Source organism: Musa acuminata, chromosome BXJ2-2 (genome assembly GCF_036884655.1).
Source record: "Musa acuminata AAA Group cultivar baxijiao chromosome BXJ2-2, Cavendish_Baxijiao_AAA, whole genome shotgun sequence".
In the NCBI taxonomy this organism is placed as follows: Eukaryota; Viridiplantae; Streptophyta; class Magnoliopsida; order Zingiberales; family Musaceae; genus Musa; species Musa acuminata.
In genome coordinates this window covers 22,357,501-22,382,567 of record NC_088339.1, presented here as the reverse complement: position 1 = coordinate 22,382,567, position 25,067 = coordinate 22,357,501, and the positions used below count along the sequence as shown (strand labels likewise).

General features: G+C 41.0%; 3 protein-coding genes and 1 pseudogene across 10 annotated transcripts; 2 read left to right on the top strand and 2 right to left on the bottom strand.

Annotated features, from left to right (window-relative positions):
• The first annotated feature begins 657 nt into the window (after nt 1-657).
• On the top strand, nt 658-3,626 carry LOC135605372 (endoglucanase 13-like). Of its 2 annotated transcripts, none has more exons than XM_065095383.1 (11): nt 658-884; nt 956-1,168; nt 1,246-1,446; nt 1,522-1,611; nt 1,731-1,895; nt 1,969-2,092; nt 2,215-2,378; nt 2,501-2,834; nt 2,912-2,950; nt 3,040-3,081; nt 3,168-3,626. In XM_065095383.1, the coding sequence occupies exons 1-11, from the start codon at nt 678-680 to the stop codon at nt 3,449-3,451; spliced, it is 1,863 nt and encodes a 620-aa protein (XP_064951455.1). In that variant the 5' UTR covers nt 658-677; the 3' UTR covers nt 3,452-3,626. The 2 variants fall into 2 exon arrangements, with proteins under 2 accessions (XP_064951455.1, XP_064951454.1); XM_065095382.1 differs by having other exon boundaries at nt 3,162-3,626.
• A 1,608-nt stretch (nt 3,627-5,234) lies between these two features.
• Nucleotides 5,235-7,790, top strand: LOC135605373 (probable metal-nicotianamine transporter YSL12; annotated as a pseudogene).
• A 4,407-nt stretch (nt 7,791-12,197) lies between these two features.
• Nucleotides 12,198-20,426, bottom strand: LOC135605371 (tricalbin-3-like). 7 transcript variants are annotated; one of them, XR_010484425.1, is made up of 10 exons: nt 19,168-20,426; nt 18,048-18,289; nt 17,726-17,744; nt 16,819-17,024; nt 16,430-16,539; nt 16,248-16,346; nt 14,363-14,807; nt 14,182-14,279; nt 13,077-13,186; nt 12,198-12,798 (listed from the first exon to the last, which is right to left on the bottom strand). XR_010484425.1 is itself a non-coding variant. In XM_065095377.1 (9 exons), exons 1-8 carry the CDS (start codon nt 19,917-19,919, stop codon nt 14,191-14,193), a joined length of 1,962 nt encoding a protein of 653 aa, XP_064951449.1. In that variant the 5' UTR covers nt 19,920-20,426; the 3' UTR covers nt 12,198-13,186; nt 14,182-14,190. The 7 variants fall into 7 exon arrangements, 5 of the variants coding, with proteins under 5 accessions (XP_064951449.1, XP_064951450.1, XP_064951448.1 ...); XR_010484424.1 differs by having other exon boundaries at nt 13,077-14,279; XM_065095377.1 differs by having other exon boundaries at nt 12,198-13,186.
• An 839-nt stretch (nt 20,427-21,265) lies between these two features.
• Nucleotides 21,266-21,664, bottom strand: LOC103973757 (mediator of RNA polymerase II transcription subunit 32-like). The gene has a single exon (XM_009388406.3). The coding sequence runs from the start codon at nt 21,662-21,664 to the stop codon at nt 21,266-21,268; it is 399 nt and encodes a 132-aa protein (XP_009386681.3).
• Between the last annotated feature and the right edge of the window lie 3,403 nt (nt 21,665-25,067).

Genomic DNA, 25,067 nt, shown 5'->3' with positions numbered 1-25,067 from the left:
GATAGGGTAGTTTTACTACCAATTTCAAGTGTCACAATATTTTCATGGGGTAAAAGCTCAATAATAAAATTTAATTTAATTTGATTGATAAGAATAAAACAATAAGATTTAGAAATCATTCCGAATAATTTTACCAATCTTTTGTGTAGGTTTATAGTTGAATTCATTCTCTTGATCGAATATCACAAACAAACATAAAAATGAAAATAGATTTTGTGAAAAAAAATCTTAAAATTGATTTTCTCAGAAAAGAGAATCTTAGAAATAAGGAGAAGAAGATTTTTTTCAGTGTAAAACCAAACAGATGTTAGGGGTAATAATTAATATGTGTAATTATAAACAACGACTCCAATTAGAACGTCATATAAATATAGGAATATTAACAGAAAAACAAATAAATTAATAAAAACAAAATTTTGAGATTACGTTTTAGAATGAAATCTCAAACAGTCCCAACCAATGCCTCCTCTGTGGCACTTCATGCGCTTATAATATCTGCGTTTGACAAGCAGCTTCCATACGTGGATGGCTGTAATATCCGCTATGTGGACGTGCAACACATATTCTCCGACATGCATCCTACCTTCTTTCTTCCTTGAAGTCTCTTATATAAGACTCGAACCAAAACAGGTTTCGGCAACATTTGTGTTCGATTGTGTTCCCCACCGAAGCGCACAATGGCGAGGCCGATAATGTCGTTCGCCTTGGCAGTGTTGCTGCTTGGGTGTTCGCTGAGCTCTGCCGCAGAAGATGGATTCAGCTACAGGGAAGCTTTGACCAAGAGTCTGCTGTTCTTCGAGGCGCAGAGGTCGGGCAAGTTGCCGGCGGATCAGAGGGTGAAATGGCGAGGTGATTCTGCTTTGAAGGATGGCTACAGCCAAGGGGTCAGTCTCTTAGTTCATCGTTGCATTCCATCATGGTTGCTTCGATCAACCTAATCGAGGTTCCTTGTCAGGTGGACTTGGTAGGAGGCTACTATGACGCCGGTGATCATGTGAAATTTGGATTGCCGATGGCATACGCTGTGACGATGCTGTCATGGAGCGTGATCGAGTTCGAGAAAGAGATAGTCGACGCGGGGCAATTAGAGTTCGCTCTCGATGCCATTCGCTGGGGAACCGATTACTTCGTCAAAGCACACAGACAACCCGATCTCCTCTGGGTGCAGGTAATGACTCTGCAACCAACATGAAAGCTTGGAAAGCATTCTTCTTACTTCGACAACCTGTGGTGAGCCTTGAAAAGGTCGGCGATGGAGATTCCGACCATATCTGCTGGGAGAGGGCGGAGGACATGACGACGCCGAGGACCGCATACAAGGTCGACTGCGAGCACCCAGGCTCCGAAGTGGCAGCCGAGACTGCTGCTGCGATGGCTGCAGCTTCCATAGTTTTCAGACCATACGATTCCAAGTACTCCGATCTCCTCCTCTTGCATGCACGGCAGGTAAGATATCATCTATGGTAATAACCACCATCTCTTACTATGAGCTTGAGTGATCAATATCTGATGTTGCTGCAGCTGTTTTCCTTCGCTGACACGTACCGTGGTCGATACGACGATTCGGTTCACTCTGTTCGCAAGTACTATCCTTCTTCCACCGGTTACTCCGTAAGAACGATTTCACTTCTTTCCCCACTATGTCATCTGCCGTTTGATGTGATCGAATTCCTTGTTAGAGTTCGACCATGTCGATGGCCGAAGCTTTGATGCACTTGTTAATGGTGTAGGATGAGTTGCTGTGGGCTGCTGCTTGGCTTTTTGAAGCAACGGATGACAAGTCCTACCTGAACTATGTAGCTCAGAATGCTGTCGTCCTTGGAGGAACTGGATGGGCTGTTACTGAATTCTCATGGGACAACAAGTATGCTGGTTTGCAGGTCCTTCTGTCAAAGGTACACAACACAGATTTATCAGGAAATCATGGCTTCACATGCGACGTCTGTACGAGAACCTCTGTTCTTGCAGGTGTTGGTCAGGGGTGGTGGTGAAACCTGCAATGCCACACTCAATCAATACAAGGCAAAGGCTGAGTTCTTCCTATGCGCGTGCCTCCAGAAGAACGGCGGCGACAACGTCGAAATGACTCCAGGTTTTCCATCGACAACGAGATTGTTTCTTGACATTGCTCATCTACTTCCATTTCTAACATAGCCAGCATCCTTTCACGTCATTGTATCATATTAAGCTGCATGATTATGATGTCGTGAACAGGGGGTTTATTGTACTTCCATGACTGGCAAAACCTGCAATATGTTTCCTCGGCAGCGTTTCTGTCGGCAGTCTACTCCAATTACTTGAGAATGGCAAATGCTAACCTCGTCTGCCCTGATGGCCAAATCAGTCCTGAGATGCTACTAAAATTTGCGGAGTCTCAGGTATTCTACTTCATAGTATATCTCTGGCTTAGTAGTATTCCGAATTAGTAGCAGAAAGTTTTGCTTCCTTAGCACGAGAAGTCCTCATAAAAGATAACTTCTGCATTGCTGCAATTCATCAGGCCGACTACATTCTGGGGAAGAATCCAAAGTCCATGAGCTACTTGGTTGGCTACCGATGGAACTATCCCACTCATGTGCACCACAGGGGAGCTTCGGTTCCATCAATATTCGAGCTGCCTTCTGCTGTGGGATGCATCGACGGGTTCGATTACTGGTACGTCAACAAGGACAGCAACCCCAACGTTATCGAAGGAGCTCTGGTCGGAGGCCCTGATCTGAAAGATGAATTCTACGATGACCGGTGCAAATACGAGCAGACCGAGCCTTCCATCGCCGGAAACGCTCCCCTGGTCGGCCTATTTGCGGCGTTGGACGGCTTAGAAGGTGACAAAGGTAATCCATTGCATGACTGATCTCGTCGCTATAAACTAGAGCCCGAGAAAGAGAACTCAACGATGTGAGCTTTGCAGGTCATTCTCCCAAGTACTCAACACCAGATTCATCTCCAGGTAAAGGGAGATGTCTCGATGACAGGTTGAAATGCTGAATGGGTAATTCAGAATGGTAACTAAATGTGTGCGCTATGCTACAATTGCAGGTTCTAAACAGAAATCAGCAGGGCCAAATCCAAAGCCAAATGGTGAGTAGTGTTGCTGCTCAAGGGATGTGATTGAGCATTCCATGACTTGTTCAAGCTCTCAAGTCGATTCTTGTTTGCAGAAGCAGCCGTTGAGTTCGTGCACACCATAACCAATACATGGAAGTACCAAGGAGAGGACTACTTCCGGCACCAGGTGACCGTCAAGAACACATGCGGCGAGCGGATCACGTACCTCAAGTTGAAGATCGAGAACCTCACAGGGCCTCTCTGGGGCCTCTCGCAGACGCAGGAGAAGAAGATGTACGAGCTTCCACCATGGCTGCAGGTGTTGGAGCCTGGCGCAGGGTTCGTCTTTGTCTACATTCAAGGTGGACCTCAAGCTGCAGTCTCAGTTGTTGCCTTTCGCTGAGACTCTGTGATTGGTGCAAATGTTGAACTCCGTAAGACACGAGGATTTGACAGTGTTTTGATACTGTTTAGGTATCTGCGAGAGCTACTTGATTGGGAGTAAATTTGGTTTTGTTTTAGCTCCTCTGTCTTACCTTCTAAAATTCAGAAGAAAATAAAGCATATTTTGCCAATAATTTCTCATTTCTTTTAAAGTTTGTTTATTATATGGGTGGAAGCACAACAATGAGCAAATAAAGGTCATCCAAGATTAAGAATAAATCAAATTTGCTTGCGACGGCGATGCTCCACCCGTTGGAGTGGAACACGAGAAGGGTCCACAGGTAGATGGGCCGCTCCGGGACGGACCAATAGACGAGGGAGCTGATGGTGTTGAGAAGAGGCCGCGGTGGCAGTGGAGCGGACGTGGTGCTGGAGTATGGCGAAGGAACACTGGGTCCCACTCAGTCAGGGGGCGGACCCACCGGAATTTTGGGGCTCCAGTTTCGACACATGTGAGGGTGGAGTTTTGGGCAGGCGGGGCCTCGTCATTGTCCTCGATGAGGATAACTCGGGGCGGTTCGAGGGAATCGGGAAAGAGGCGGAGGGTGCCGTCGAGGAGGGGGCGAGAGATGACGTCGACGAAGACGAGCTATGGTGGAGGAGGCCGGAGACAGTACGGGCATCGAGGCAGGTGTTCATTGTGTTGAGAACGGCGCCGCTCATCGGCACGACGAAGTGCATGTCGTACATGGCCGGAGTGTTGGGGGGCGAGCAACGTCACCCAAAAAGATGGGATTTTTACACCAGAAAATGCCCATCAAGATCAGATTGTAAAAGTAAAAAAAGCGTGAAGAAGATAAGATCTATGAATTTTTAGGGGAAATGTAAAGGAAGAAATTGGGACACGCAAGGTTCGGGCGAAAGAGTACCACGTCTGCGTGGGAGATGCCGAGGGAGGAGAGGGCGGAGGCAGCGGCGGTGGGTCAGGGACCAGGTTGTAGACGACGGAGGGGCAATCGCCGTAGATGGGGGCGGTGCGCTTCAGGTCGCTGAGCGGTGTGAGGGCGCCACTGTTGGCGGCGTTCGCTTTTTTCAATAACCAAGTAACAGTTAGTTTAGAGGCATTTTGGAAAGGAAAAAAAAATCCCAAAATATCTCCTAAAATTCTTGTTCTTTTTCAAACCAATTCATTCGCTTGCATGTTATTATTATATGTATGGAAATACATCAACTTTTCAAAACGAAACTTTGATCGAAATCTTAAAATAAAATTATAAATTTTTATACTAATTTAAATTATTCTATTAAAAATAAAAATTATAAAACGACATATAAAAAAGAGAAGTGGAACGGTCTCGGATCCGATTCGATTTCGAAGTTTTGTGTTAATCTAAAGTACACAAAGCAGTCTCGACCACTATAAAAGAACAGCTTGCATGGAGTAGCGAGATTGCAGCAGCGAATACAGATAGATGGTTTTTGTCAGCATCACAAGACAAATGATTTAGTTGGGACAGAGGGAAAGCCGATATGGACGGCAAAACCGAGACTCTTCCTCTGTACATTTACGTGGGTGAGATGTTGGGTGAAGTTTATGTGCTTTCATGGTAAGCACTAAAATAATCGATTTGATTATTTTGGCTGAGCTTTCGAATGATTCCTTTGGTTTGATTCGATTTGGATGATTCGGAAACTCCACCCAGATTCCAACGATTCCCCTGAAGCCAAATCGAAGGAGAGAAAGATTTCGGTGTCAAAAGGTTGAAACTAAGTGCAATCTATTAATGCTGCCAATCCTCGACCATAGAGATCAGCTGGAGGAGGAGATGGCAGCAGAACGGCAGGAGGCGAAGGCGATGGAGGAGGACAATGCGGCAGAGGCAGAGAACGGCGAGGCCGGAGCCAGGAGGAGGAGGAAAGAGGACGATTTGGAGGAGGAAGAGAGAGAATTGGTGGCGGCGGCGTCGATAGAGAGGGAGTTCGACGGGAAGCGGGTTCCGACGTGGCGGGAGCAGCTGACGGCGAGGGCCTTCGCGGTGAGCCTCGTGCTCGCGGTGGTGTTCAACGTGATCGTGATGAAGTTCGTGCTCACCACCGGCATCGTCCCCTCCCTCAACGTCTCCGCCGGCCTGCTCGGCTTCTTCTTCGTCCGGACGTGGACGGCAGCGCTCGGGAGGGCTGGCCTCCTCCGCCGCCCCTTCACCCGCCAGGAGAACACCGTCATCCAGACATGCGTCGTCGCCGCCTCCGGCATCGCCTACAGCGGTAACACCGCCACCATCACCTCCCCCTCGTATCTTCCTTGCTGCTTATTCTACGTGATGCAGGGGGCTTCGGAAGTTACCTCTTTGCCATGAGTGAAACCATCGCCAAGCAATCCACAGTAGCCAACGATTCACAGAACATAAAGAATCCAAGACTAGGATGGATGATCGGCTTCCTCTTTGTTGTTAGTTTCCTGGGACTGTTCTCCCTCGTGCCCTTGAGAAAGGTCAGTTGTCTGCTTCGATGCAGTCTCATCTGATCTCCACAGTAAAATTGCATGCTAAATTGATGTGTTCAGATAATGATCATCGACTACAAGCTGACCTATCCGAGTGGCACGGCGACGGCGAACCTAATCAACAGCTTCCACACCCCTCAGGGAGCCAACCTAGCGAAGTAACTCGAAACAACCATGAACGGTTGCCCTTGTTTTCTCCGGCGACTGACTCGGTCAGGGAACTCGTTAATGTTTCTTGCAGGAAGCAGGTGAGAACGCTGGGCAAGCTCTCGGTTTGCAGTTTCCTGTGGGGTTTCTTCCAGTGGTTTTACACAGGTGGAAAGGACTGTGGCTTCATCAACTTCCCTTCGTTAGGCCTCAAGGCTTACGACAACATGTATGCATCTCAAAACCTTCAAAACCTGTATGACATTTATCTGATACGTAAAGGATTGCAGGTTCTACTTTGATTTTTCGGCTACTTACGTTGGGGTCGGGATGATTTGCCCATACATCGTGAACATATCTGTGCTCTTGGGAGGCATTCTCTCATGGGGAATCATGTGGCCTCTGATAGGCAACAAGAAAGGCGATTGGTACCCAGCAGACGCTTTGGGCAGTCTTGATGGGCTCCAAGGTTACAGGGTAATAAGCATCTTCCCCGCTCATTGATCGACTTTGATCTTTTTGAGTAAGCATAAGCATGTTGCAGGTGTTCATAGCAATCGCCTTGATCCTTGGAGATGGCCTCTACAACTTCGTCAAGGTCATGGGCAAGAGCACAGCCGCCTTCGCGTCACAGATCAGAAGCAGAAGATCTGCAAGAACGCACACCTTCGCCATTGACACATCGGCCGTCTCCTTCGACGACAAGCGCCGCACCGAGCTCTTCCTTCGAGACCAAATCCCAAAACCAATCGCCTACGGAGGCTATCTCCTCCTCGCTGCTGTCTCGACCGCAACGCTGCCCCACATCTTTCCCCAGCTGCGGTGGTACTATGTGTTGGTGGCCTACGTGTTCGCACCGGCGCTGGCGTTCTGCAACGCCTACGGCGCTGGCCTCACCGACTGGTCCCTTGCGTCGACCTACGGGAAGCTTGCAATCTTCGCCATCGGCGGGTGGGCTGGCGGCGCCCACGGCGGCGTTCTTGCCGGCCTCGCTGCTTGTGGCGTCATGATGAACATCGTCTCCACGGCCTCGGACCTGATGCAGGACTTTAAGACAGGGTATCTGACTCTGGCCTCACCGAGGTCCATGTTCATCAGCCAAGTAATCGGCACTGCCATGGGCTGCGTCATCGCCCCATCCGTCTTCTGGTTGTTCCTGAAGGCGTTCGACGACATCGGCATCCCCGGATCGGAGTACCCAGCACCTAATGCCCTTGTTTATCGTAACATGGCCATACTTGGGGTGGAAGGCTTCTCATCGTTGCCGAAGAACTGCCTCACCCTCTGTTATGTCTTCTTTGCTGCTGCTATTCTCATCAACCTGCTGAGGGACGTGACCGGTAAGAAGGTGGGCAGGTGGATACCGCTCCCCATGGCCATGGCGATACCGTTCTACTTGGGATCTTACTTCGCCATAGATATGTGCATGGGCAGCTTGATCTTGTTCGTCTGGGAAAGGATCAACAAGGCCAAGGCAGACGCATTCGCGCCAGCCGTGGCTTCGGGTTTGATCTGCGGTGACGGAATCTGGTCTCTTCCGCAGTCATTTCTTGCTCTTGCGAAAGTGAAGCCACCCATATGCATGAAGTTTTTGTCGAGGAGCATCAACCTGAAGGTGGATTCATTCATCGAATCCCTGTCTCCGTAGCAGATTTGATCCAGTAAATAGCAGAGTATCTGACAATAAAGAACAATTGCAGACGAGATTAAACAGAAGATGGTGATCCTATAGGAGGCAAAGGATAAGAATCCTCCGAATTTTAGTTGTGCTCTGTTCTTGTATAGAACATGCTTCTTCTCGTATATATACACTACAATATACAGTGCTGGTGTCATCTCCATGTAGCTAAATAACATTTTCTACCATCTTATTTGGAGTTACATTGAAGCTGCTTCTTAAGCTCTACTGATTGCTTCCATGAAGCCTAATCAACAGTTTACGCATCACTTGAATATGTTGAAATGAAAAGGTAGGACAAATAGATGTTTTATGGTTCTTGACCAGAGCAAGAAAGAGATTGAAATGTCAACAATTCAAGAAAGCATGTCCAGAATCTTGCTATGTAACCCCTTTTTCCAATAAGAACTCCTACAATGCATAAACTACCCAACAAAGCCGCCAAGATCCTTCATGTTTGATACTCTTGATAAGGTATATTTTGGTCCAGCATCAAGAGCAATGCCACGTAGTGCTCAGCCAGGTAAGCAAGAGGGGGCACCCCCCCCACACGTCGAGCCAGGGACCGTATCAAGGCGTGGATCAACACGTCTCGTCCCGGAAAGCTCAGGATGGCACCGCATGGGCACCACATGGTGCCATTCCGTGCATCCCGGAGCGACGACCGCACGAAGGTGCTCACCTTCCAAGGATCGGTCGCTACGCCCGCGTACGATCGACCCTCGTATAGTAGCATAAAAGGACCCGGTCAGGGGGAGGAAAAAAAACTCCAACCCACCACTGACTTGATCGTCCGAGGGACTAAAATCGGGAAACATCCGACGACGATCTTTTTTTGCAGAAAAGCTGTCATCGCATGCTAGAAGGCGTTGACCAAATCCCCGACATTACCCAGTGGACCGGGCCATGCTGACTCTATCAACCACGGCACATCGATCCATCAACAACTCCCACTCGTTTCTTCCACAGCTTTTCATCGAATTTGAAGGTGCGGAAAAGAGCAGTTCTACTTCGCAGGATCACGAGAGCCTGAAGAGATTGTTGCATGCAGACTTGATCTTCCAACGAATATAGACCGCTCGAAAAAGCCACCGAAACGATCGTCTGTAAGATCTGTCGTGTTTTCCAAAGACTTTCTTGAACCATCAACAACCTTCTTCCTCGGGCTTGCACCGAAGACTGAGAAGAGGAGAGAGACCAGTGAAGCCTGCACGAGTTCACGGTTCAAGAAAGCCTGTGGAAAGCACGTCCAGAATCTCGCAACGTCTCCTCCGACGTACGCATGGAACTAATAATGGAAGACGAAGGTTCGCATGGATGTTCGGGAATTCCCCGGTTTAAATAGAGGAATGCGGCGACGAAATCGCGGCTGTTTAACGTAAATCTGGGCCATCGATCCCGTGATGGACGGAGCGGATCGCGTCTTGGGGATTGCTTACCAAGTAGTCCTCTCCACCTTCTCCGGCCGGGCGGCTGGCTGTGTTAGCTTTGGCTGACCAGAAGAAGGCGGAAGTACGACATAAATCATTTAACCCATCTTCCTGTCAAGAACATGGCAGGAAGTAAGCACGAAAATGGGACGACTTTTGAGCCCTAATCCGCGGCATGTTCTCGAGAAACTTTTCCGGCAATTTCCCTTCTGTCGATCATACCATCCGAATGGAATTCAACAAAAAAGATGTACGATTTCCAAGAGCTTCATGGTATAATGTTAGAACTTCACATCTCTCTTAATTATAAGCTTTGTCATAGAACTTGTTCTCGAGATAACAATGAAAACATAAAAGCCAAGAGAATGAATGAGACGACCTTAATTAACTGGATCAATCATAAGCACGAAACTCGATGCACCATCCATCCATCCATCCATCCCAAATCATATATTATTAAACAAGCGTAAAGAGAAAGGATTACCGAGTGATTCGCAATGGGCTATAGCTACGATATCATTTTCAAACAAGACTGTAGGGATCGATAAGGCTACATCGTCTATTAGCAGCACTATAAGATTCTAGGATCTTATCGTAGAATAAAAGAAAGAAAAAAAAGATGATCGACATCCATATTTATAGAGTTTCACTCTTGAGTTCATTAGGACTTGGACTCATAATAAATAAATAAATCTTAAATAAACCTTTATCCGACTCTTACTGAATTAGACAAACTCAATAAAATATTATTCAAAACTTAAAAAATAAAAGGAGTTGAACAACCTTTGTTGGCATGATATCCTGCAATAAACCCTCTCATCAATATTAGTTTAATTAAGCAACATAATCCATCTCAATCCTAATTATAAAGTCCATAAATTGAAAGATCAAAATATTATCGAGTCAAATAATCGATTATATTATAGATTAAAATATAAAATTAAATAAGAAACTAAACAACCCATCATTGTAACCCCACAAGTGAAAGAAGAGAGACAGACCATTCGAAAGACAAATGAAAATAAAACATAAAATTAATACCTAAAGTGATTATAATTTACATTTGATTGGAATTAAGTTAGAAGTTTGAATCGAAGGATGAGTGTTTATTTCAATAGGGTTATGACAGTGGTTTAGGTCTATAAATAGAAGATTGTGCCCTATTCATCACACACCAAGCCAAGAGAGAGGGTGAGGTGCTGTTAAATACTATAAGACTTCCGAGTAATAGAGTTTTTTAAATCTTTTTTCTTTTCAAATCTTAATTTTATGAATATTTTAATTATCAAAGAGTCGTGAGTAAGTAAGAGATCAAAACAAAATGATCGAAATGAAATATTATAAAAGTGAAGATTAAGTTACAGTATTTTTTATAAAATCTTTGAAAACTATCCATGTGAAGATTACCTTTAGTTTTAAAAAAATTAAATAAAAAAGATGTTAAATATTATAATTTAAATTTAATTAAAATTAAATTAAAAATTTGAGTTCAAATAAGAGCTTAGTTATAATTTTGTGGTTTAGGTCTATAAAAATAGATTGCTCCTCCATCACACAATATATTATAATCGAAAAATGAAGCGCGGATGTCAAATACGAGAGTGAGATAAATTTTTTTTAATTGAAGACTTACCATAAAAATTTAAAGAGAAATCGAAGAAAATTATTAGTGAGATTAAGGAGAAATCGAAAAAAAAATATTAGTTGAAGGCTCACCATATATTTTTTCTCTCTCTCTGTTATGGTAAGCCTTCAACTAATATTTTTTTTTTTCGATTTCTCTTTTATTCTCTCTCTCTCTCTCTCTCTCTCTTTCTTCTGCGAAATACTTCTCTCCCGATAGCCTCTACAAACCATCTTGGAGTGGAAGAGAAGGAGAAGGGTGGTAGTAATTATAGGAAAGGAAAACAGGTGAGCGGGGGACCCGGCTGAGCTGACAAATCGGGCGGTCAAGATTGGTTACTCGCAGATCCGACGGCTATGATAAGCGGGTGTGCGGCAAGCACGAGGGGCCGCCTTTGAGACACGTGGACGATGAGACACGTGTCATCCAGGCATCGCGTGCCCGACAGGAGCCGGAAAGTGATCGACCAATGATTGCGCTGCCAAGTTTCATTGAGGACTGGTTTGGATTGGACGCACGTCTGAACCGCCGGCAAAATAAGCATGACATGAGTTTTATGTGCAACAATTTGAGCTTATTTGGAGTCAACATTTGACTGAAATGTACATAAATATATTCGAAAAAATCAAAAATAAAATCTTATAACATAATCTTTATAATATGCCATAGACAAACCACAGATATAAACATATATATAACTTATATGATAAAAGCATATAAAAAATAAAATAATACATAATTAGATATTTTTAAAAAATATAAAAAATATATAATAGTAAACTATGCTTCGAGCTATATTAGTAATACGGACAATATCAATGATGCTTGGATCCGCTCTATTCGATTTTAATTTGCATACATAAAAAATCTAGCATGATTGATAGGGTGGCTCGAATGCTCGCTTGAGGGTGAGTCGATGTGAACTCGGATGAGTGCTCCACGATCGACTTACTTGCATGAAGATCAAGATTGAATGAGTTATGCGATGTGATCCCTCGGAGGATGCATGCTGAAGTCAATAACCAATCAGAGTAAAGTAATTTTAATGAATAATAATTATTTATCGTGCCCAAAATATATCATTTTTATAGTGAATTAACCATGAAAAGTATTCTATATTACAAGCGAAATATTCCTTGCCGCAAGGTTCTCAAAATATTTTTGGAAATGCTGGCTTCAACTAATGTTGATGTGACCTAATCCTCCCATAAATATTTTTCGTATGAATTAGTAATTATAATCAACTTTTATTTTGATTCCGGAGCTATTCATGAATCTAACCTGTAAAACTTGTAACTGTTTCCATTTCAGATAATTAGTGTTGCTGTATCAAATCATTTTGACTTCGATCATGAAAATAAGAAAGAAAAAGTAACAAGAACAGAAAAAAAGACAAGCAGTGGTCGTCTTCTTCAGTGTTGTTTGTCATCTTCTTAAACTTATTTTTCTAAGGACAGAAATAAAGTTGGCCCGTTATTTTTCCAAGGACCTAAATGTAAATACAAAAATGTTATGTAGCTTTTGCACAAATCCCACTGAAGCATCTCTAACCCACCAAGACCAACAACTGCAACTGTACATTGGGTCAACGACTTCCCCCCTGCTAGTAGCATATAGGACAACAACTTGCATGTTCATCACGAAACCAAGCCATGTCTCAAGACCAAGTTCCGCCTCAAAGAGTCTTTGTGGTCTTCATTTTTCCTTCAGATTTCATACGGTTTGGAGGTCTTTGACAGAGAATTGTTCCTGTAGATACAGCCCACTGAGATTACCATCCCTAATGGACGGACATAAACGGAACATTCCTAAGTTAAGTGGACAATGGAGGAAAGATGTGAGAATTAGAGATGTGAATTGAACCCCAGAAATGGTTGCAAAAGCATTTTCACTGTAGTGAGCTAATTTTACATGAGAAGAAGAATTTTGAACAATAATCATTTAGTTGATTCCACTCTGCCCTGGAGCATGTACAGAATGGAGCCTGCAGATAACAACAGAGCTTGTCATCAGATCACGCATGTTTAAACAAAATTTGGACCATCACACAGGAGGGTGCGGTGCAAAATATCAAGCAAATTGCATGTTCATCTATGAGGATGGAAAGAAATTGTAGAGAGAAGCAGATGATGGGCATCATCAATCTGACAACTCCAGTGCAATTTGAAATGGACAAGCATTACTGTTTAACTTGTTATTAAATAATAGGTGGAAATAGGATGCAAAATAAAAGGTAGAAACAAGATGCAAGCACATACGTACCTTACAGGTGGAAGAATTTGAAATACAACAATCTGACTGGTTTCTGTTTCGCGAGGCCTAGAATCTCAAAACCGACTACCCTCTTCTTTTTTCAGAAGGGAGACTGCATGCTGTAGCATAAGTCACAAGGGAAGCAAGGCATCATAGACCACAAATCGGCACGTGATTCATTAATTCTATTCAGCCACACAACCGACACAGGTGTCATCCATCATGAAGGCAGGTAACAGCTTGTGTAAGATGGAGATTAGACCCTAAACTGCTGTCTAAAAGAGAATGACACTACCATCCAAAACAATGGATGTTGGAAGATCAGGAATCATTTAGTTCCAATATGAATGCCTCACCAATATGGGATAGTATTCTCATCCCATGTCTTACACTATAAAAGTTCTTGGTCTTGGATTAGGAGTTTGGAAACATTGTTTGGATCTCTGAATGCCTGAATGCTTCTGTAAAATCTCCCTGGTTCTGAATCTGACCATGTTAACTGCTTAGCAAATCATACTAGACATCAAGGGACAAGCTGTAATTGGGACTTTCTTGAGCTCCAATATGTGGATTTTCATTTTGTGGGAAACATGTTTTACAATGGCTGGTAAATTTATTTTCGCTGTTAAGCTTTTGTCCAGGCTTCAGGTTCTAATTATCCATTCGCATAATTATGACCAGAGAAACCTGGGACCTGAAAATTCTCCTTATTCTTTGTTAAATATGAAGTCCATGGTAAAATACTTTTATCAATTAACCCTTACCCAGATTCTACATTGGCGTGAGCCTTATGTGCACCGGTTTCACCCTTTTATCAGATTTAATAATTGGTTTGGTTCTCTTTTTTCCCTAGCTAGGACAGGATCACCAGAAGTTCAACAACTAACTAGATATTTCTGGTAAACTCTTTCAGCAAGTACAAAGTTCTATGTGCCACAAAAGAGTGTAAGTTTGTGTGAGTTAAAGACAACTTTTGGATTGATCATAGAGACGTTTGTTTCATATATAAACCATAAAAAATGAACAGATAATTTAGACATCAAATATGCAAGCATATCATGTAAAATTGCTAAGAGCTGCTTATTTCAAATACACTAAGGACATCCATATATACCTGCAAATGCTATGGATTGAACAAGCTTGAATCACCCATGGTACGAGCAATCAGAACCACTGTAACCGTTACCACAGCAAGCCATACTAGTTCTAAATCTGCAAAATCCCAAATTCAGGAAACTGATAAGAACAAAAATATTAGAATTTATCTAGACAAAAAGATGAAAGAAGTTGCATACCATCAGAACTACTGGAACTTCTGTTTGAATCAATAGTAGACGTCTGATCAGTAAGACCTATTGTTGTTGATACTGGGGATGTCACATTTCTAGATTCACCAGTAACTTCTGAATTTTCTGTTTCAGATGTCACTATTCCTTGGAATTCCTCACTCACAATCAAAGCCGCCAGGACATCCATAAAAGCTTCTCTTTCTTTTCCACTAGGATAACCACTTTGCTCAAATGTTCCATTTGGTTGCTCATAGTCTGAGATATCATCAGGTGCATGATCATCCACAAACTCTGTTTCCAACAGATCATCTTCTTCATCCTCAACATAAGCTTTATATGTGAGTCGAAGTAATACTTCTCCAGATGATTTATTTCTGAATAGACTCCATCCACCACGTAAAGCAACTACTCTGTCTGCAGGCACTGTATCTTGTAGGGACTCTAGCTCAACCTAGTTAAAAACGATAGAAAAGTCACTTTCAGGGGAAGCAAACAAAACCTAGTCTTACTGATTTGTCCCATGGTGGCAGAACTTCATAGCGAAGTCACTTTCAGGGGTGAATAATCCAAATAAATTACAATAACAAATAAAATTGTAGGATGTCTACTTCTGTGCTTCCGAACAAACCAATGTTTGAAACTATGAGATAAGTACATTGACCAGACTCCACAATGCTAGGAGCCTCATGCACTGGATCACCCTTTTTATATGCTACTCTTTTGTCATTTATTATCCTCAAGCTATGCTGCCTTCGGATCACCAAATACAAGATTTCTTATACTCCTGGGAATACCTCCATATTTTGCTGCATTACTAGATCATTTACTGACTTCATGAACAAAACATTGTAAGTGCAGGAAAGAAATGTTTGTACAAGAACTTGGCATACCAATACAACCACATAGATTTCTATCTCAATATTAATCCTTTTCTACACTTGGCATACCAATACAATCACATAGATTTCTATCCCAATATTAATCCTTTTCTACAAATGTCATGACGTGAGACTAAATTGGGTGTTACAATCTCTCCCATTAAATGATGCATGTGATGCCTAGTCCGATGGTGACTTTCTTCTCAAAACATCCAATGGAATAATTAACTCATTAACTTATTGAATTTGAACCATTGACGGCCCTTATAAATCAATTTAAATCTTTATCAACTTCTGGGACTAAAATAGGGTATTACAACATGTCTCACCATTCTTCTTTTGGAAACGTTATATATATATATATATGTATGTATATATATATGTATGTATATATATATGTATGTATATGTATATATATATGTATATGTATATATATATATATATATATGTATATATATACATATGTATATATGTATATACATATGTATATATGTATATACAACGAGATTGCACACAAATGACCAAGGCCATAAATTTACAAGGTTTATGTTGAAGCTCAATAACCATGGTTTTGGCATTTAGCATACCAAATTATAACTACACATGAATTATTGAACAAAATTATACATCAACAAAATCTACTTGATCATATATAGCAATAAATATAGCATTTATAGAATGTAAGAGATCATTACATGATATTTTCAATCTCCATGATCTGATTAGGTAACCAAGAACATACAAACTAAAAGTTCAATCCAACTCGCTCATACTATATAGTAAGCATGCTAAAGCAGAAGGAAGAGAACCCGTTCAGAACTTCTAAAACTAGCTCTTTGACTTAGAAGGGAATAGTCCCAAGTTTATAGGACAAATCACAAGTCAACTTCCACACCTATCAAGATCCAGCAGCAGGTTTATGAACTAGCAGAATCTTTCTAGTGCATTGTACAAATAGCATGTCAGGGTACAAGAACTCATGAAAGTTAAATGGACGAGCAATATTAATCTACCTCTGCTGTGCCAACTGTGAAATCTGCGAAACCAAAGGAGTCTTTTACTTGGATGTACAGCTTCTGCTTTCCAGGATTTACAACAAACAGATCAAAATCCTGTTTACAGAATATATACTACCAAATAAGTAGATAGAGACCACATGACAAGCAAAACCAAAAACTACAGTAGAAGATCTCACTTGGTTCCAAATTGGTTCTCCAGGAGGTCCAGTGACTGTTGTCTGGCTATTTTTCTTACTCTGAAATACTTGATCACCAAGAGTTAAAACAACATATGGATCTGTCTTCCCTGTCCAGGCATACCATATCTTCAGGCTTAAAACAAATTGATATAAGTAATTGTAAGCATAAAAGGCACAGCAAAAACTTTATTTCAAGTAAACAAATAAATATGGGGCAACAACAAGAATTGGGAACAAGCAACAGGTCAACTTCAAAGAAGACAATGCAGCTTAACCAAGTTCCAATTCTAGTATCCAGCCAAATGGAGATGTTCATAGAAGGCCAAGGTATCCTAGGTATTGCCAAGATACATATATAAAGAAACTGTAAAGGCAAAATTTGATACCAATTTTGGGATAAGCAAGTTTTCGAGCATCCACAAGAGTGACTGACAGTTCTCCAACAAAATCTTTACTTCTCTCCTGCACTGCTTCAACTTTAAAATCATGTGAAACAGGACCAAGTGCTTTCCCCTTCTGGAAATCAAGAACGATCTTTTTTGGAAGCACAAAGAGTCGAGGCAAATCTTCTGTTAGAAGCCTTGTAAGAAACCTAAAAAGAAGTGGTGACTCCATTTCAGGAAAATTCATAAAACCATGGTATGCATATGTATTGGTGACACTTAATCTAAAGGTTAAAAACTGAAGGCATTCTTACAAGATTTACTAAATTTGGAAACCAATCACATTTACATATAAAAGAAACAACATGCACAAAGCCACAAAATTAGTCATACACCTTCATAAAGTACTATCTAAACCAAGTTTTTGCTTGTTAGAAAAATTAAAACAAACATACAATATGAAGAAAAATAGAATCTTGTATCAAGTACATTTAGTTACCATAAATCATCCAGTCTAAGATGAACTATAAATCTGAAACTTTTGACTGCTTGACATCAATTCGGACCACTATATTTGGAAAAATGATGCGAAGTCGATGTCTAAGAAAATTCTCTTGCTAAGTAATACTGAAAAGAACAAGGTGGCATAGCAGTAGATTGTGGACGATATTGGTTTGCATAAAATGAGAATGCAATGCAACTCAAACTGTAAGTGAAAAAAAACAAATAGCCAACTTTACACAGGCAAAGTTTCAGCAAAACAGGACAATGATGTGGATTGTCGAATCATGTTGACAAGTACATCAACATGTACAATAAGAAGACTTAGAATCAGAAAAGAAAGTAACAGCAAATAAACAGTGGACAGAATTGAAAATTTTAAAAAGTTACAAATGAAGGATATCCTTACATTGAGAGAACAGGAATTGCTGACTCCAGATTAATCGTCACATGCACAAGACATTTAAGTAAATGTCAGTAGAAGTCAAATAAGTTGTTATATAGACAAATAGCTGATGTGTACAAAACTAGGTGGTGTAAGCAACTTGATGCCTAAATGCTCATTGAGATAAGAACACGCCAACAAAACTTTGCATATTACATTTCAGACTTTTATGATGTGAATTAGACTATCGAGGTGTATCCTTTATAAAAAAGACACACAACAAAATAGCAGATCACAAATTGAGAGTTGAGACCTAGGGTTTATGATATATGAATAAAGAACCTACCCATTAGATTGAACAGACTGAATGGTGAGAGCTCAAACTTAATTTTTGGAAGAGACACAAAAGCCCATGACACAGCCCCTATCCATGGTCCAGTGGGTATTAACCGTAACTTTACCCAAAGCTCTCCATCTATATCAAAATCACGGATCCCAACAGGTACAACAATGGGAATAATGCCAAAATTTAATGATAGGGACAGCAACATCTGAGCACCACCAGTGTAACGAAGGCCAATCTGATACCTGATGTTAAAAAAAATGTATCAAAAGATGCTAATATTTTGTTCCATATGTATGAAATGAAATATGGTATTCTATGATGTGCTATGCCGATATGACTATGGAATGAACCAAATTGGAAGTTGAACCTCCCAAAAGTTTATGTTTCATAATCTAGTTCATATATCAGAATTTAGAACATGGCAAAAGAAGCATGAGCCAATGAATGAGAACATATGATCCTGACTAACTCACTCTAGAAAAGCATAAAAAAGGCAAGACAGGTTAAAGAGTAGAGAAACTCCATGATATATGCCATATGTTACTTTCTTATGTTGCTTTGAAGCTTAAATCCTTGTTTTTTTTTTTTTTTGACTCAGAACATGCAACTTCAAAATCATAAAAATAAAATTTAAAGATGGTAATATAGAAACCCAACATGTCCAACCAAAGTGGCCATCACCATGTAAAATCAGTCACTGATAAATCTAGCTAGAAAACCAAAAATTTAAAATCCAATCTCTCTTTCAGACATCAGTTCCTTAGTGATTTCCAAAGAAAAAGATGAGGAGTTTACAGGATGTAATAGAAAGAAAAAAAAATTAACACTGAACATTTAGCTTATCAATCAGATTAGTGTAAGGCTAGTAAGCATAAAGTTCCATTTAGAAGGTTTACTGATGCTAAAAAAAAAGTTACAGAACATCAAACTTTTTTAAGGCTGCAAATGTGGAATCTGAGAAGAATGAATATATGCAGTTTTACCCCTATAAGTGGATACCATAAAGAAGCAATCTCACCATAGATACAAGGCAACAAAAAACCAATCATACAATAAGTTAAAACCACAAGCCCATAACGAGCAACAAGCTTTTCTTAGAATTGAGATAGGAAGAACTTACTGCAAGTCATTAACACCACGAGAAGTTCTCCTTTCAACGCTCCTGACAGATAGTGGCTCGTCCCCAATGGAAAACTGCTTAATCTCAACTCTCTGCACATAATCAGGCTTTTTGAGGTTATCTATTACCGGCTGGAGCAACCCAATAACCCAATCCTCGATTCTGGACCTATAGACCTTCCAAAGCTTCCCCAAGACCATGTTTACCCATTCGACCGACTCTTTCCTCCGAAGGTCCTTCTCAAGAAATATAGAGAGGCTCGTTGGTGCCTGTGGCCACGTGCCATTGTCGACGTCCCGGGCCGACTTCTCCCTCTTCCTTAAATTCCAAACCTTGTCGAAAGCCACTCCAACGAGGAAAAAGAGCACGAAGAAGCCTGCGATATTCCTATTTATGGGCGGAGAAAGGATGGAACGAATCACGCCAAGCTGCGTCCTTTGCTTATCCACCAAAGGATCGTCCCTGTAGTTCGTAAAGCTGGACGCCAAGTGTTTCGGATCCTTGTTGTCCAGCTTGCCCGAAATCTGTTTGATGACAGTTCCCCTAGCAGAGCTAACCAAATCAACGGGCAAGTTGGGGTTACCACTCTTCCCCGGTGGCGTAGATGCCGCGCACCTAAATCGAAGCTCATTCGAGAGAATCCCAAAACGCAATCTTTTACCAATTCTACGACCAAGCCGATGCCGATTTCTGCCTCCGCTAGCATCTCCTATCTGAGTCGCTACTCCGAAGGAATCCTGCGGCACCGACATGCCAAGAAAGAGGGCAGGCCGCGCTGAACCCGATCCAATGACGGGCAGCGCGATTCACATCGGGGTCGACATGGAACATCGATTCCAGGAAAAAACCGCAGCCAGGACTCGACCATCGACCATTCGAACTGGGAAAATTGACGGGATTCAAGCAACAAGACCGGTGGGATTCCGATCAGTCAACGAGGGAATCGCCATCGCGAGCAAGGAGCGAGCGAGCGAGGGAATAGTAGGACGAGAGGAGGAGGAGATATTTTGAGGGGCGACTTGGGGCGGGGGAGAGGAAGAAGTGGGCGGTGTGGAAGGAAGAGAATGGGCGGCTGGAGCTGCGCCATGCGAGGGGAAGAGAACTGGTGGCGGATTCTTCTTGGTACAGCGAGGAGAGAATCGAGGTACCTTCATCGAGTTCAAGGGCAACTACACCCACCACCGCATCCCGCTGGTCAACAGCATCGCCAGCGTTACATCGGTACCAAGGCTGCAAAGGTCTCGGACTCCGATCGAACGCAAATGTTTTGTCATGATAGTTAGATATTATTTTAAATCACTTTAATATATAATTATTTTATTTTGTTATCTTATAATTTTATATCACTTGTTTGAATCCAATCTTTTAATTTTTTAACATTTCTGTATTTTTAATAGTATTAATAGATATGAGATTTTAAAATTATATTATTCTGAGCCGTTCTAGAATTCCAATTAATTCAAATTAAAAAATAGAACATATATTGAATTGGGGCATCTGCGATAAAATTCTTAAATTATAACGTTTTATGAATGGCACAAAACTAAATTTTGGTCACCTATATTATCAACAACACGTGTCTAATAAATTGCTTTCAGCTTCGCTTCCACCATCACGTGTCTAATATATATATATATATATATATATATCATCTTGTCTTCTTCGGCGGAATCTGATGGGAAGGGAGAAATGAAATTGAAGCTTAAAAATGGATTGAGCAACCACCGAGAGTGATGCTTTGTCATGTACCGTCGCTTCTCTTATCGACGAACCTGTGAGACGGAGAAGTAATAATTCTGTAAAAGCATCGAGTTTCATGTCGAGTGAACAGGGATCAAAGGATAGAGACTTGGTTGGTTACTCTCGTCTGTTTGAATCGTAAGATCACCTGCTCAAACTAAATCATGTTGCATTACACTGTGAAATTGAATCAGCTCATCTGTAGGTGATGATATATGTCGCTAGAAATGTGAATAGAAAGGGGCAGGTAGCACTGGGTATCGAAGTACTTGTTTTCACTGTACATAAGGTAATTGCACAGCTCATAGGCAGCGTTCCGAACTCGTCACAGCGTCATCTCAAGCAGAGCAGATATACCTCAATCCGCCTTGTCTACGGAAGGTGTCGCAGCGGTGGGGCCGGATGAGGAGGCGGCGGCCATGGCAGCCGATGCACGTCCGAGGTCCGCGGCGACGGAGTTGACCTTGTGGAGCGCCCGCTCAAAGCGGGGCACGTTGAGATGCTGCAACCCCGCTGTTTCCGGTTGCCCCGGTGCCATCCCGGAGGCCGCGTCCATCAGACGCTCTGCCATGATACTCCTCCTCGCCGAGTCGACCACGTCCTCCGCCCGGTCGCATGACAACTTGAAGAGTCCCCACCGCTGCCAAAACTTCTCGAGCGCCGCATCCGTCGCCGCCGTCCGCAGGCCGAACGATGCTTCCCTCGCCTGTATCACGTCCGCGGCTGCCGCCAACACCTCGTCGTACTCATTGCTCATTTCGTCGACGCTGCGCTCCATGAAACAAAACTGTTGAGAGAGAAAAGAGAGTGAGAGGAAGAGAGCGGGAAACTTTGGTGGAGACAAACGAATCTCTTATGTATTTTCTCTCTCAAGACAAATTTTTCTCGGATTCTCAATGCCATTAATCCCTATCTATTTATATTTATACGGATCGAGAGTGTCTAATGAAATGTCACATTGAACGTCATGCATCTGTCCAAAGGTTCATGTAACTCTTTCTGAAATGCCTACTTAATACGGTTGTTTGATTTTTATACACCTTTTCGTATTATCAAACATACTTTGAATTAAGAGGAATTAAATTAATGTTATTACTTAACATCTATTAAATTTAATTTATTCTCATCCTACACCCCAAGCAAATTATTTAATTTAAAATTAATTTTGACTTGAGGGACTTATTGAATATATCTATAATTTGATATTTGATATGATCCTTAATAAAACTATTAGTAAAGGTTCTGATTGTCTAAATTAGAATGATGATTCGTAAAACGTCGAATATGTGAAAACTAAGTCGGAAGTGTTTTCCACAAATACCAATTTAACGATCAAATTAATTTAGAGGTTCGAATTGGTTGAACTAATCGGTCAATGCTAAAAATGAATTATATTTTAAAGTATCCTTGGGGAATTTTATAGGCGACAATAAAGGCGATTATTGATGGTTGGAGAGAGACGTGTGGTGTTTCGAGCTGAGTTGTGGCATAACGATCGCCACACCCAATGCTCACACTAATTGACTATATCAATAAGGTTCAGATGATTAACTAGTCGATCACGTATCACCACATAGTGATTATGAGAATTCTAATTTGATCACCATGAGTTGCGCACGAGCAACCAATGCTATTTTGACGATCAATATATCGACCACATATTGTCATATAGTGATTACCTATCTTTGTCATGTTTTACCTATAAAAAATGAAAATAAACGTCAATGTATTTGTTTTTATGATAACAAATTAAATTTTTAGCTAATGTTATTATTTTTTATTATCATTATAAACTTTTACTGTTTTATTGTATAATTTCTTGATTGAGCTTTCGAAACCATATAACATAATATGGATATAAAGATACTGTCATATATTCCACCTTACATGTATGTCGCAATTATTATTTTTTTCAAATACAAGTTGAAGATACTATCTATCAAGAAATAGGTAAAGCCAATTGAATTTTTGGATTTTCTAAATTTCTATACTTCACTTTTTCAATAGCTAACAACATATTATTGGAATACGAATATAGAAATTCACGAGTTACAGTATTAATGACTTAAAAGTTCTTTCTTAAATCAACTTATATGTCAAATATCTAATTTTTTTTATTGAAGTATATACGATCAATTGCCTTATCATATAATTTTGTCATACATACCACATCCTATGGGTGTTTTAATGGTACTACAAACTCCCATCTTAATTTTTTATAATTTTATTTATATATACTTTTTTAGAAGAAAGATATCTTTAATATTTTATTTGAATACGAAGAAAATAAGACACGAGTCGTATGTCGATTATCACATGATTTACTCTAAATCTACCTACACAGAAATAAGTAATATATCTTCTTTTCTTTTATACTCTCATAAGAGCATTAAATACAATAATTTTACTTAAAATAAATATCTATTTTAAAATTCCACTATTTAGGTATTTGATTTAGGCCATATAAAACTTTCTTCATTCTCATTTTTAATATATTCCAAAAACAATTCTATAAATACTTCTTCAAGAAAATTATTTAAAAATTATATGATATATATATTTGATAGAGTGACTAATTATTTTATGTAACAATAATAATATAATCAATCTAATACTTAAACTTGACCTTTCACTGATTCATCTGACTCTGTCAACTCGCTATTGGCTCCACATTGATTCACCTAACCTTTCTACAAACAAAGTGCTTTTACAAAGACAAGTTTTCTTCAGACTCTCGAGATCATGAATCCTATCTATAAACGTCATGCACCTACTCGGAAGTTCATGTACCTTCTCATGAAAAATCTCTATTCAATGCAATGTTTAATCTTTTCTCTTATTTTTAATCCCAGAAGAATTAAATTAAGAACTGTTGTTTAACAGTGCTGCCTATTGCATCCCCTAATATGTTGTCTCTTTGCAGGATTACACACAGACAGCTTCCAACCCAACAGGCTTAAAGATGCTGGTCCAAGGAACCCGGTCAAACTTGTGCGTTGGGAGGACAACCATTCCGCCTCAAAGAAAAGGAAACATCTCTTTTAACTCGACGTCAGGTCTACCAAAACTGGGCTTCAAGCACTGCAAATCACGCCTTTGATCAACACTTCTGGTGATCTTTTTGTTTGCTTGTGAGACCAACCGCCGGCCAATGAGTGCCAGAACAGTGATTGAGACTGAAGGTGTCGACCGGCAGAGCACCACGCTTTCACTTTGTTCCCAGGGGATGAGGGGGGGAGAGAGAGAGAGAGAGAGAGAGAGAGAGAGAGAGAGAGGCGGTTTTGCGCCACGGCAAAAGGCAGCGTGGGCTTTTCTGTGTCTGGTGTGCTGCTAGCGGCCATGGCTGAGTGATTATATTCTGACGAAGCGTCACTAGCATGGGCGTAAAAGCTAAGTCTGGTTCATTCTTTTCGGGGATCCACAGTTGTTTCGAAATATAAGCACCCCGAGCTAAAACATGGATATCTTGATCTCCAGCTCCGCCGCAGCAAACACCGACACGGCTCCCGGGAACAACATGAAAGCAAACACCGACACGGCTCCGAGGAACTACAAGAAAGTAAAAGAGGAAGAAGAGAACAAGAGCAGCAGGAGACCAAAGAACAAATAGCAGGATACGTCAGACCAGGGACTCTCCACCTTAAAGGCTAATGCCCACTTTACAGAAGTGGGTTCATGCGTTGATCGATTGAATAGATAATTATCATGTTAATTTTATTAACCTTCAATTATCAGTCATTGTTAATTTAAAAAAATATAATTATATTATTATATTAAAAAAATTAATATTAAAAATTAAAATCAAATAATAATTCACTTATTGAATTATTATCTCCATAATAATTCACTTGATTCATCGATTGCGAATGTACTAGGTCACTACGCTATACTCTCTAAATGATAAGAAAAATTTAATCATTTTGATATATCTGTCCTCAATCACCGTATATCTATAGTCTCTCATTCATCTAATACCCTAGAGACCGTATACTAAGAATGATACTGTCAGATCTATACAGTTTCTACACGAGTCTTGCTCTAATGAGATTCTTCCGGAGAACTCTTTCTCTCTCAATCTGAATGACTCTGGCTAGAAATTTGTCTGAGCAAGAATACGAGATATTTCTCTCATGACATCAAGAACGGATGATCCTCTATTA